Genomic DNA, 13,730 nt, shown 5'->3' on the forward strand with positions numbered 1-13,730 from the left:
CATAGAGATATTTCAGGCCCAGAACGGGCTTTTCCATCAGTGCTGAGATAATCACACAGTCATGGTAAGAGAGGTCGTAATCTGTGTTGTTAGTGATGCTGAAACAACGAGAAAAAATCAGCAAGAAAACAGGTTAAACTACAAAAAAACTTAACAAGAAGCTGCTCTTCAAAAGACTCAAGTTCAAGCTTTAATTATTACATTCTTCATCAGCTGGGATAACAAGTTAAAATATTTGTGTCATACCAGGATAAGTAGAAATAATACACCTACATATTTTAGCCCTAATATGGGCTTTTCCAACAGTGCTAAGATTATCACACAAACATTGTAAGAAAAGTATCGATTAGTGTTGTTAGTGATGCAAACACAACAAACTAAATCTGCATGAAAACATGTGAAACTAAAAAAAAAGTAAGCTCATCATACCCCTCAGAACACTAAAGTTTAACTGTAGAAGTATACATTCTTCATCAGTGAGTGAAACAAGTTGAGGTATTAGTGTCATACCTGGAAAACAATGCCTTTTGAAAGACGTATCCTCTTAGTCTGCCTGCCAACTACTCTCCTCAAAAAACTGTGGCAGCATTACAGTGTTGCTTTGCTCGGTAACACCTGCCAAACGGCGCTTGAGTAACTTCCCGACAGTCCGCCCCTCTGTCTTCTTTAAACCCGACTACATTCATTCACCCATGAACGCCACTCAGTCTGAACTCCCTCTCTGTCTGTAGCTGTTCTGACTTTGCTGGACTGAACTTCCCAACACAAGTTCCCTGATGTGACACAGTTTCCTAAAATACCCCACAGTGGGAAATTGGAATGATGTAACTGTATTAGGAATAGAGCTGCCACATTTGAACACCCATGTGGATATCACATTTCACCAGCATGTTTATTTTTACACTATTCTAATTTTTGCCACCTTGGCTGATGCTAAGCTAGTTATTTCTCCACTAACAGAAGGAAGGATCACTTCTGGTAAAATGCAGAGTTCTGTTTTTTGTCTTACTCTAACCATTAAGCTTTTCTAGGTGACAGGGGACCTGCTCCCAATTTGTGCCAGTGTCGTATGGCAGGAGAGTCCCAGTGACTCCCTGAGGCAGAGCACCCAAAGGACATCCAGGAAAATGGGGGAATCATGCAAACACCACACATGAAGGACTCATCTGCCTTGGAAATACAGTGTGGCATATGCAAGTGGGCTGTATGATGCTGAAAATGCATTGCAGGCTACCTATCCTTCTGAACTCCCTGGCTGGCCTCAAAAACATAAACTAAATTCAAACTGACCAGTAAGAAGAATAATTTTTTACGTGCTACATGAAATACACTGAATGTTCTTACTATCAGTACCAGTTTTTGAATGGACAACCATGTTAAGAGCATAAGTCTGTGACTACACACATCCCCTCTAATGTCACAACAGTGATGACGCCAAATGTCACATCATCGACCCCACGCATCTCGGAGATAACACAACAAGCTTGACTGGAATTATCTGATTACACAACTTAAATGTCGATGCACCCTGTGATATCTGGGACGGCTGAGAGTCGTGCACATCCTACCTGCCTGCACCTCGGTTTTATTTGGTGAAACAGCAGCATCAACGCACCTGCTCCACGCCGTTTTCCTCCTAGTCGACAGCCAGGACGAGCAGCCCCGCTCCCGCACGGCTCTCCTGCCACATCAAGCCGACAGCGGCGCTCTAATCATCCCAAACAGGAGATGATACGGGAGGATTGTGGAGGAATTATCCATGCGACCTGTTGTTGATATACAACAGAGGCACCCCCAAATCCTCTGCCATTGTGCTGGAGCGTCCATGCGCCGGGCGGGCTAGCTCAGCCGGGCGGTGCTTCGTCAGCGGGTTCCCGCCGAACAGACGGTGCAGTTTCCGGGCTGTTGATGGGACGGTGCTGCCGCTGCTGCTGCTGCTGCTGCTGTAGAGTAGATGGAGATGGATGAGTCCACACAGCACGCATAGCATCAGTGCAACGCAATCCAGCCAAACACGTTGATTCATGAGCGTCAAGGTAGAGCCGGTAAAAACACACAACTTCCGCTCTGGCATTTCAAAATAAAACCTGATGAATACGGACGACTGTTTAAACTACATTTGCATAGAAATATTGAATGAGTGAATTATTTGATAAACACGTGTCAACACACACATGGACGCACACACACACACACACACATAAACTCAAATGAAATAATATCAATTAAATCGTTTTTGTATATACTTATATATATTTAACTGCTATTATTTTCTTTGAGTTTATATTAATTTGCTTAGTTACAGTTTGGTTTATTTTCTGTATAATGTTTGTGGAAGAAATTACATTACAATGCCTGTTTGTGCTTTTAATTCCTTTTAGAGTTGTCATCATACCTTTAGTGACTGACACAGTCCGATTGGCTATTAATTACTGATTTAAGGGTTCAAAGATTTTGTTTCTTTTGTTGTTCAATTGAAATCGACATTAGATCATTTAAATGGGGTTCTTACAAAAGAAAAAGGTGCTTTAATCATATATTTAAATACCCATTTTTCTACAGTGTCATCTGAACTTCAGCCATGTCTGAAAGTTGTCTTTTTTTATATATATTTTAAATATGTTGAAATACTTCTTTAACATGTTAACTCGTTTTTATGATCAGAAAAACAAACAAATCACATAGCTTACATGGTGTGGTTCAATTTTATTAATATAATTGTGTGTGTGTGTGTGTGTGTGTGTGTGTGTGTGTGTGTGTGTGTGTGTGTGTGTGTGTGTGTATATATATATAATTTGAGTCATAACTGTGTTAATTTCGCCGAAGTCATAGCATTTAGCATTTGGCGTCTTTAAGTCTAATAAAATACACCCTTATTTTGAAGACAGATTCCCATTGTTTCCGGTGTGACCGTGTCTGTGTCTGCTGTGACACTACACTGAGATTCCCTCTGGTAACAGGATGATTCTGCTGCTGTAAAATCTCTTCATTCATTTATTTATTTAATAAACGTGGAGTAGGAGGGACAGAGAGTAGAGACAGGAAGCCCGGTGGCTTCCAGATGTTGCTGGATTTCAAGCCAAGTGCGATCTGCTGCCACGAGAGGCGGAAATCTCCCTGTTATCACAGATCAGGGACATAAATCAAATATGGAAGAATAAAGATTATCTGACTTCCTTTAATCGTGATCCAGCAGGGAGCGTGATCCTTACTAGGGGCCCCTCCTCGACTGGGGGTTTCTACAATAAAAGTCTGCTCACTATGCATGCATTGTAGCAATCCAATAATATCACATAATAGAATAACTTCTATGGGCATGTCTGCTGTATAATGGTAACTTTTATATCGGATGTAAATATATTTAGATAAACATGTACTTTTAGTTTTAATGCAGGACTTTAATTGGAAAAGAGATTTTCTGTTGTATTGCTACTTTTGCTTGTGCAAATTACTTAAACCTACTTCCTCTACCAGTCATTTTTGTATTATTTTTTATTATTGCAATGCACCACTTTTACATTATACATTAGATATATATTATCTTGAAAAAGCTGTTATTATTAAACAAAAGTTAAAAAACATAGAAATAATACTTGATTTAAAAAGTTGCTCGACCAGGTCATGTGATTCTGCTGTCAGTGACGTGGACTTTGGGCGGGTCTTTGCGATGTAGTCCACTTCCTGCTTCTCTGCCCTGGTTTCGCCTGATCAGCTGCATCAGTCCTTTTATCCGACGAAGACACAATGTCACATCAAACGGGCATTCAAGGTAGATGAGTTTCTTTGTTTGGGTGTTTCTGTCCTTGTTTATTTTGCTGTGCGAGTGTGTGGTTCCCGGATGAGCTTTGAGTACTTGCAACAATTCATTGCAAAGAGAAGCTAGCGTCAAGTTAGCTAGCCACTCCTGGCTAGCTTTGAGCTACCGTGATGTGTGTGACCGACGGTGCCCTGTTTGGGCACTTTTAGGACTGTGAGACATAATCCCCGAGTATTTAGTCAGTTTGTCTGCCAACTTAATCACAGCTACACAATTTCTGTTTCCACAATGGTGAAAAGGCTTTTTATGGTTTCAGCTTCTCAGCTCAAAGCTAAAACCCAGAAACGCTGATTTAGGCTGCTAAATGGATGGGCAACGCCTTCATTTAAACAAACTGCTGGCTGCTAGGCTGGCCGGTGTTCCCTTGCACTGGCTTTACCTGCACTGTGTAATCAAAATAAATTACTTCAGTAGGGCGTGACGTCCTCCTTTATTGGGCAGCAGCACCGCAGAAGTCTTTACAGTCTGTATTTAGGAAGAGCAGCGTGCAAATTACGTGAGTTAATAATAGAAAGAGACTGTAAATGTCTCTACTGCGACTGTTCTGTTGTGGTTTTTATATAAAAGTATATTAAGCTTCTAAAAGTATCATAAACTAAAATTGATATGTCCTTTTATTAAATCTGTCCTTTAAAACTCTGCACACTCATATATTTATGCATAGCCTAACGTAGAGCCTATTCTAAGTAAACCTACACCCACTTATACATTCTGTTCCTTTCTATAGCTGACTATACTTTACCTGTAGGAAAACAAATCTTCTGGATTTGTTACCCATTATAAGCAAGGTTCTGAGAATGCAAAACTGCAGAGTCATTTCCATTAAAATCTCAAGCGCCTGTTTGCCAGTTGGCGGCCTGTTTTATTGTGCTTGGGGTCAAAGGTGGTTAAGCCTTCAGTCACTTAACAAGGAAGTGTTCCTGAACCAAAGCCAAATTTCATGAAGTATAGTATTATGCTTTGAGTTTAGTTGTTTTGCTCTAATATGCAAAATATAAGGGATACTTGTTACTGAGCTATGTATCAACAAAGCCATATGAAAAGATAAGTGTGTGGTCAGTCGGGTTGTTTCACAGGTTTTTAAGATTTACGCTTTAAGAAACTTGTGTGTTTCTTGGGCTTTTGCCAGTTTACTTTGTAAAGCCCTTTGGATTGACTTTGGTTATGAAATGTGCTATGCAAATACATTTGCTGCTTTTGATGGAAACGTACAATCCAGGGCTAAAAAAGGCCATGTTAGCAAGTGTGTTATTGTCGAGCAAGTGTGTGTGTTTAAAACGGCTGCAGACTGACCCCCCTCTCTCTGTCTCTCCTCAGCGGGCAATGATGTGAAGGATATCTTTGCCAATGCAAAATGTGGAGAACAGTATCGAGCCCTGAAGATCGTCATCGAGGATGGTAAGCGGTCCTAGAGTTTGTTTGCAGCTTCTTCTGCAAAGAGAACTTTGTGTACTTCTAAAAACCGTCTGCTCTTAGAATGTCAACATGGCTAACAAATCCAAACACTGCTGACATTTTTGTTGCACACATCTGCTTTCCAGAGCAGCTGACTCTGGGCTCCACCAGGAAAGCATCAAAGAAGTGGGACCAGGAGTATGATAACCTAGTGCTGCCCCTCCTTGAGGATGCCATGCCGTGCTACATTCTGTACCGGCTGGACTCTACTAACACCCAGGGCTACGAGTGGATCTTCCTGGCCTGGTCACCAGACAACTCTTCTGTAAGAAAACCAAACCCAGACTGGCTTTAATGAATAGCTTTGCATACTGGATGGCATGTTTCCTCCTCTGCTTGGAGTATCAGATGGGTGGAGTTACCACATCAAGGCAGAAACTCTCTGGAAGCTGAAATTGTGGCTAAACGTGGACCAGACCACTTAAAATCTAAATAAGGATAGATTATGTTGCTAGCATATAACATGGTGCTTAGTTTAAATCTCCCATCTCTAAATCAAAATCCACCCTCTCAGTGCTATTGGATGATTTAAGCTTCTCTTGCTTTGTTGTTTCCTTGCTATGCAAATGTGTGTTTTGCATTTGCTTTGTTCTACATTGTCACCTGAGTCATTTGGTTCCACTCAAACTTGATGAACCACTTGTGGGATAGAGTCACTGTGATTTTAAATAAAGATGACTAACAGACACACACACGTTGTTTCTGTAGCAGAGGGAAGAGGAATGTTGCAAGGACAGACCGGTGCCAAAATAAAGTGCCATGCAGGATATTTGTAGCACTCTAACTGCATGGTGGAATTGAACTTAAATTCGCTCTCTGGAAGGAGTGAGCTTAACATTCCTGCCCTGTAGCTGAAAGCACTGTGCTGCCGGTTGAGGCTTGTCTGGAAGTTGCAAAATCATTTCACAACAAGCGCATGCTGCTGCTGCTGCCTTGACTAAGATGGTTGGGTGTGTTTTTTTTTCTTTGATTAGGCATGTCAAGTCCACTTTTCTTTGTATAGCCTGAAATCACAAATTAGTTTCAGAGGGCATTTAGAGAAACTTAGTGGAGCTTTTCACCAATAATAGCGCTACGGAGCCATAATTTAATGAGTGGATCTTCTTTTGATTGTTCTCTGTTTGTTTTTGTGGTGGTTCTGCAGCAATGCACGGGCAAGGCAGAAGATTGCTGCTAAAATATGGATGTAAACAATGTTTCAAAGTGCTTAAAAAATCAGCTTTGCACTTTTCTAAGCGTGAAAATGCAATTAATATGTTCAAGGACGCACAAATGCTTAAAGGAGCAACTCGCCCCTGGAAAAAACCGCTGTCAGTCAAAGCTGGTGTTCTCTGTAATCGATAGAAGCACTTATATTTGAAATTAATATTTGAAAGAAAGTTGTACAAACAGCTCGTGGTTTTGCCCATTCCACATTCCTACAACACCCAGCATGCATTGCGCCCCTTCCTCTGAAAGGAACGGCACAGCGAGACACACCGGAGTGATATACTACCGTTTTCCAGTCAAGGACATTGATCGCTCCAAAATACAACGAGAATATACCGGTGGATCGTCTAAAAATCTTCAGGTCTGCAGTCTACATTTCAAACCTGACGATTTTGAACGAGACATGACATCACAGGCGGGCGTCCTAGATTGAGGAAGTGTCGTTTAGCGAGCCTCCACAAGATGACGTATTTTAGGTAGTCTGGTGGAGGTTTTCCAGGGCCCATTGGAGAAGTGGATAGCGTCCTCCAAAGGCACAGAACGAAATAATGGCATTAGCTCCCCATAATAAAATGATAGGACTGAGGTTGAAAATTGGCGAACTGGCCCTTTAATTTTCCACAAACACAAAAACAAGCAGAAGATTTATAACTACAATTGCAGTTCAGAAAGTGCAAGATTCAAACACATATTTAAAAGTCTTTTAAATAATAAACCTACAACTTTTCTTCTTCTCCACAGGTGCGACATAAAATGTTATACGCTGCTACTAGAGCCACAGTGAAGAAAGAATTCGGAGGCGGACACATCAAGGATGAGATTTTCGCTACCACAAAGGTTGGTTTAAAACAGCAGCACTTGAAGTTTTGTGTGAAGCTCTTATATGCATTCAGGCTTCAGACTGAGCCTTTTTAACAAGGCCCCCGTCTAAACGGAATGTGGCCTGAACACTGATGTATTAGCGAGTAGGTCTGGATTGACGAACGATGTTTGATTGTGCTTTTTTTTGCCGACAGGATGAGTTGACTCTGTGTGGATACAGGAAATATCTGACCTCGCAGGCTGCACCCCTACCTCTCACTGCTGCCGAGGAGGAACTGAGGCAGATTAAACTGAATGAGGTGCACGCACACACACACACGCACACACACACACACACACACACACACACACCAAACAGACAGCTCACTCTGATTTCATGTTTTTGCTCATCGTTTTAGTTAGAGGTCATAAAGAGGAAATAGTGCACTTCAGTATGTTCAGAAGTGGGAGTGGATTAGGCTGGTTCTCTGTTTCAATTTTAGAAGGGGTTGACACTACGTCATCCTTACAGTTGTGGCTTAAGTGGAGGGAAGGAAATAGCTTAAGTCAGCTCACAGCAGTATCCCTCCTCATCACACCTCCTGTATGTGAGATGTAAATCCCTGCAGAACCGCGTGGAGTATCAATGAAGGCCAGCGATGCATCCTTCCAAACAGCACAAGGTCAGCAGCAGTGCAAGTGTGCATATGCTTGCCCGGCAGTATCAACACTCTGCAAAGATGCTGATGCATTAGAACAGCAGGATGTTGGCAGAGATGAATCTGTTTCAGGCTTGTGCAGCTAACGCCCATGGCCTCCATAAACAGTCTTATTTACAGTCATAAAACCACGTGCAGCCTGAGCAATAAGGTGGTTAAAGAAGAGCTCTCCAGATGTGTTTGGCTACATGCAAATGTTAATGATCTGGCGCTTTGAGGCATTGGCAGGGATTCTGCATGGAGCTAAGGTGAGCTGGATCAGTGTGCTTTTATTGTTTGCAGTGATAGGGTGATGAAAGGCTGCAATGTGATATCCTCTGCACGCTGCCGGTGACGCGAGCAGTGTTTTTCTGCTGCTGATGTGAAAGGCTTTTAGGCTGTGTGACTCCACCAGACAGAGGGGGGGAAAAAGCAGCAGTTTGAGTTCCACTTTTCAGACTTCACTTCAGACAGTTCCCTCAGATTCACCCGAATAAAGTGCTCTCTTTTTGTGAGAAACTACTTTTTCTAATTGCTGCTCTTCAAGTCCACCACATAAACAAGAGCCGTCTTCCTTACCATATATGGAAGTGCTTTGAGTGGTGCAGTCCGTCTCCAAAGCATGGTCAATTAGAAGCTGCAGAGCAAATAGGAAGTGAGGTTTTGTGCTCGTCCCACTTGGCCAGCTGTTGAAGGAAGATAATATACCATTAATCTGTACCGCCTCGATGAAAAAAAAAGAGGCTTTGAAATATTTATCATTGCTCTGCCTTGGAGACTGCCCTGCCTTTTACTAAGCAGATGGATAAAAGACCCGCAATCCTTTTTTGTATGCGAGGTAGCTACATCGGAGGCTCAATCATGTTCGCACGGCATTTCATTTTGTGGGAACAGGGGCTCTAAAAATAGACGCAATCCATCAGTGTAATCCCCCTCCGGCATTTCCACTTTTCCGTGTGATTTCGTAGAGGAGCCTTGTCACTTCCGTTACGAGCACCTCATTTGTAATCATCATGCCCCGGAATTCAATCTGCTTGTTGCTCTTGTAAACGTTTCGACTCTCTGATACATACAATATTTATTCAGTCGCCCTCATCCACAAGTCATTGTGAGGCCCGAGGAAACCTGTGAGTGTTCCATCGTGTGATTGAATTTTAAAAGCAAAGCTGAATTTAACATGTGTTCTGTGTGTACCGTGTACTCGTCAGCACGATGACATAATGTTGATAGAATGTCACGTAATGTGCTCATGTGGCTTCTGGGTTTGTGTGTGTGTCGACACATTTTTGTGTCGCACAATAAGAACATGTTGCAGACCACGTACTCACCAGTTCACACCTGTTTCTACACAAATGTGCCTATTTATTCAGAGCTGATTTTAAGTGTACTATAAAAACCACACGTGCTATAATAATAATGCACTGATATGCTTAATTAATAGCCTAGTTACCATAACAATAGTTGCTTTAGAGTGCTGATCTTGAAGATCTCACTTTCACTCTCTTTGGCGATAAACGGTAATTGCAGGAGCACACTTCCCAGATATCCAGACAGTGTTGCATGTGTGACGTCCACGGTTGGCTCTGGTTGTAACTCTTGATTTTCCTCGCTGACTGTCGCTTTCTTTCGACTGTTTGCCTTCATCTGAGCGTCGAGTTTGTTTGTCTTCTTCTTTGGATTTTCACTTATTTTTGAAGTTGTATCTGTAGTCATCGATCTAAGGATGCACCAATGCATCGGCTGAACTTCGGCTAATAAGGTGGCCGATGGCAGTAGCTGATGTTTTTATTATTCAACTGCTTTAATTGTGCAGTAAATTAAATTGTAACATAAAAGTATTTATGTTTTCAGAAAGATTTGTGTTACCAGGTGTTAATAATTACAAAAATTACAGTTGCATCGGTACCGGTATCGACTCTGACTTTCTCATTGGTGCATCGCTACAATGATCTTTTCTTTGTTTGTTCAGCCATAGTAGATTACTGTTTACTCGCAGCACTTGAAAAGCAGCCGCTTAGCTCCGCCTACCCTCTCTGACAGACCAACCACTGCTGGCTGATGGAAAATGCGTCACTAACTGGGCGCCGCTTGTGATTTTTTTCCACGAAAGTCGCACCAGACACTCAGTCCATAGTTCTGCAAATACAAAGGCTTTCATCAGTGGGCCATAGGCTCAATCACCATTGTGTCACCTCATTCAGCGATAGATTAACAAACATTAACAAACATTTATTGAAATGAAAATCTTGAAGATGATCACTTAAATGTAGTGTTTCATGGTAACCCTGGTGGGACAACAAATGGCTAAAACATCTTGTGTTTTTGTCGTGGTGTGTTCAGGTGCAGACGGACATCAGCGTGGACACCAAGCAGCAGACTCTGCAGGGAGTGGCCTTCCCCATCCACAAAGACGCCATTGCAGCACTGGAACGTTATAGGGACAAAAAACTCAACTACGTACAACTGGTGAGTCCTTTAGAGGAAATCATTAGAGAGCAGGTGACCTTTGTTAGATCAATAGTTTGAATACGCAAATCCATTCTCTGTTTGGCATTATCCATTGTTCTGACAGAGAGGGATGTTTTCAGTCAGACAATCACAATGAGTCACTCGTTTTTGCCCAAAAAGCCTTTGTTCCTCTCATTGAAATTCAAAGGGTCCGTGTCACAAGATCAGATCGGTGCACAGTACAAAGGGATAATTGTGGCACTGTTGCTGCTTTGTCTGAGTTCCCGTTTTGGTTGTTATCCAAAAAGCTTTTCAAGAAGCAGCGTGTTTTGTTGTGTTAATCTGCTGAGCAGCACACCAGCAACTGCTGAGTAAATGTTTCACTCAAACACACCGGAGAGGGAGGGGAGAGGGTCTGTTAGTCACTGCCATTTTTTATATGTCCACACTTTACACTGAATATTTACAATAATAATGAATAAATAATTATACGTAAAACATGAAGAATGGACAGGAGAAACAAAAGAGAAGTGTTAACTTGTGCTACCATCCGTGAGAGTAACATTTCTTCATCTGTTAACAGGAAGTAGACGCTGAACAGGAGCTGATCCGGCTGTGCAGCACTGAGCCAACAGAGTTGAAAGACCTGCCAATGAGAATCTCTAAAGAATCTCCACGTTACCACTTCTTCCTCTACAAACATTCCCACGAAGGCGACTACTTAGAGTCCACAGGTGAACAGAAGTTATTTTGAGCAGTTTTCACACCTACTATTATTTCCGTGTTGCTCTGACTGGTGCTTTCTTTCCGCTCCCCTCATTCTTCTTTTTCTTTCACTTTGCAGTGTTCATTTATTCTATGCCTGGCTACACGTGTAGCATCCGAGAGAGGATGCTGTATTCCAGCTGCAAAAATCCCTTGGTCGACATGGTGGAAAGAAATATCCAGATTGAGATTGAGAAAAAGGTAAGAGGCTATCTGTTGTGATAAGACTGTGGGTGCGTCTCATATACAGGGACCACAGTCCTCAAAGCTGCAGCCGCGGGTTTGATTCCCACCCTCGGCCCTTTGCCGCGTGTCATCCCTACTCTCTTTTCCCCTCCTTTACGACACTATCCACTGTCCTCTCTCAATAAATGATTCCCCCAAAACCCTTGTTTCTTAATCTTGCAACATATTTCCAAATTATTAATCATTTAAATAAATAATGTACAGTATAAATTACAATAAGATTCATGACTAAATAAGCAGCAATCTAAGCAAATGTGTAGAAATATAAACATCATTATAACAAGAAACTCATTAGATATTATTAATGAAGGTGTAGGTATAGCTGTGGTTTTATTCAGAGCTTCAACAATTAGTCATCGAGTTGATTGACAAAAATTATATGCAGCTTTTTTTTTAGGAAATGTTAATTACAAAAATTGTGAAAATTAAATGAGATCTTTTTTTGTAATAATAATAATAACCTTCATGTGTAGAGCACTTTTCAAAAGCCAAGTGCTTTACAAAGGCAGCAAAGCAAAACAGACAGGTCATAAAATCTAATCAAAGGCAGATATAACAAGATGAATAACAAGTAATTAAAAAATATATATACACAATTAATTTAAAAGACAAACATTTTTAGAAGAACAAAAAAATTCAAGTAAAATCCAGAAAGGCTCGCCAATAAAAGTATGTTTTAAGGAGGGATTTAAAACTGTTAACTGTGTGTTAATACTATAATATCATACTATATACTAATAATCCATCACCTTTAGCTGTGTATAATTATAACAGGCAATTATTAAATCATTTTCTGACATTTAAAGACAGATACATAATTTTTTTAATTAAGAAAATAATCTTCAGATTCATTGATATTGAAGATAATCATGAGCTGCACACATAGTTTGATTAGATTTGATTGACAGATAGGTGTCACTGTCTTTGTATTTATTTATTTGAATATTTCTGATCAATAATGCATAACTGCTCATTTGAAGAATATTTTTTTCATGATGTAATGTGTGCAGAATGGGTCATACAGACTTTAGAGTTATGTTTGTAACAGATGGACACGTTGTGTTTTTCTGTGCCGCAGTTGGAGATCGACAACGGGGACGACCTGACCAGCGATTTCCTGTACGAGGAGGTGCATCCCAAGCAGCATGCACACAAGCAGGCCTTCGCCAAGCCCAAAGGCCCCGCGGGGAAGAGGGGCGGCCGCCGCATCACCCGACCACCCGCGGAGGGAGAGGAGGAAGATTAAACAGACCTCAGCAGCCGGCCACCGCCTCCACTCCCGAGCACGTTCCACAGTGGAACATTCCTGTGATGGGGGAAATCGTATTCGTCACGCTTGTTTAACAGAATAAGACAACATTCAAATTCCCACCAAGTTCACCAGAGATCCAACTATGCACGCCAAGGACAACTGAGCAATGACACACTGCAGAGTCTCCATTTGTAGCTTGCCAAATGGAAGCATATTTATGTCTGTTAGTACAGTCACCCAAATGAATTAACATGATTCAAAGTCAAAGTTGAGTTTCTACATTGTTGCCAGCTCTGAAACTTAAAAACGTCAGTAATGTGAACTTGCGCCAATATGAAAGAATTCCCCCATTTTTGAGTTCACATCCTCCAGTTCTTAACTTGCATTCCTTAAGTCTGTGTCAATTAATGTGTTTGTGTCTAATGTGTTCAAATGTGTCTCCTATTGTTTGCACAACGAGGTGCTCCAAAGCAGAACAGATTTAATTATCCCACCTGTGTCTATTGATTAATTTTAACAGTGCATTTTATATTGGAAAATTGACTTCTTTTTTGATATAACTGTGGTTTACATGAAATCATCTGCTGAGAAACTTATTTTTCTATGCAAGTGCTGTAAATGTACATATTGTAGCTGTGTGATGCTCTATGATTAAGAAACAGTCTGGTCTGTTCTGGTGATTGTTCAGTGTCGGCGAGGATCACAGTGGAAAGAACAGGGGCTTCCAGAAATATACGTCAATACATCTCATATTTCACTGAGAGGAAGCTGCTCTAACTTTGCTGCTTCTTACAGTAGAGGAAAGCCAAGCTAGATAGGAAAGGGAATACTATGAGTACCTTGATGACATGTTGCCACATCCACTGTTCTACTGATTAATATTAGGCTACTAAGCTCACCTCATGATTAAAGGGAAATCCCTTTATATTCATAGTGTCAGTATAATAGAAAAAATCATGTTTGGTCTTATTTGTTTTCTTACAAATCTTTCTTTTAAAGAAGAAAAATAAAATATTTAAATCAGACAGTTTCTGTTTCA

The 13,730-nt window shown here is 41.1% G+C and overlaps 2 protein-coding genes across 2 annotated transcripts in view; one reads left to right on the forward strand and one right to left on the reverse strand.

The window, feature by feature from the left end:
• Positions 1-1,758, reverse strand: part of tmem117 (transmembrane protein 117) — a 49,414-nt gene extending 47,656 nt beyond the window's left edge. The window contains exon 1 of the mRNA XM_069686512.1: positions 1,616-1,758. The gene's annotated coding sequence lies outside the window, so the exon portion shown is untranslated. The remainder of the gene's footprint in view (positions 1-1,615) is intronic.
• A 1,919-nt stretch (positions 1,759-3,677) lies between these two features.
• Positions 3,678-13,729, forward strand: LOC138612723 (twinfilin-1-like). The gene is made up of 9 exons (XM_069686129.1): positions 3,678-3,769; positions 5,135-5,215; positions 5,359-5,537; positions 7,223-7,318; positions 7,498-7,602; positions 10,321-10,446; positions 11,012-11,162; positions 11,273-11,394; positions 12,518-13,729. Exons 1-9 carry the CDS (start codon positions 3,745-3,747, stop codon positions 12,683-12,685), a joined length of 1,053 nt encoding a protein of 350 aa, XP_069542230.1. The 5' UTR covers positions 3,678-3,744; the 3' UTR covers positions 12,686-13,729.
• The last annotated feature ends 1 nt before the right edge of the window (position 13,730 follows it).

Source organism: Semicossyphus pulcher, unplaced genomic scaffold (assembly GCF_022749685.1).
Source record: "Semicossyphus pulcher isolate SPU_LCO1_2020_fin unplaced genomic scaffold, fSemPul1.0.p SCAF_8, whole genome shotgun sequence".
Taxonomy (NCBI): domain Eukaryota; kingdom Metazoa; phylum Chordata; class Actinopteri; order Labriformes; family Labridae; genus Semicossyphus; species Semicossyphus pulcher.

Bases quoted from the DNA above. Each gene is read 5' to 3' on its own strand.
- LOC138612723 (XM_069686129.1), top strand. From the start codon at position 3,745: ATGTCACATCAAACGGGCATTCAAG. The intron at 7,319-7,497 runs GTTGGTTTAAAA...TTTTGCCGACAG, and splicing joins AGATTTTCGCTACCACAAAG to GATGAGTTGACTCTGTGTGG. The intron at 7,603-10,320 runs GTGCACGCACAC...TGGTGTGTTCAG, and splicing joins GGCAGATTAAACTGAATGAG to GTGCAGACGGACATCAGCGT.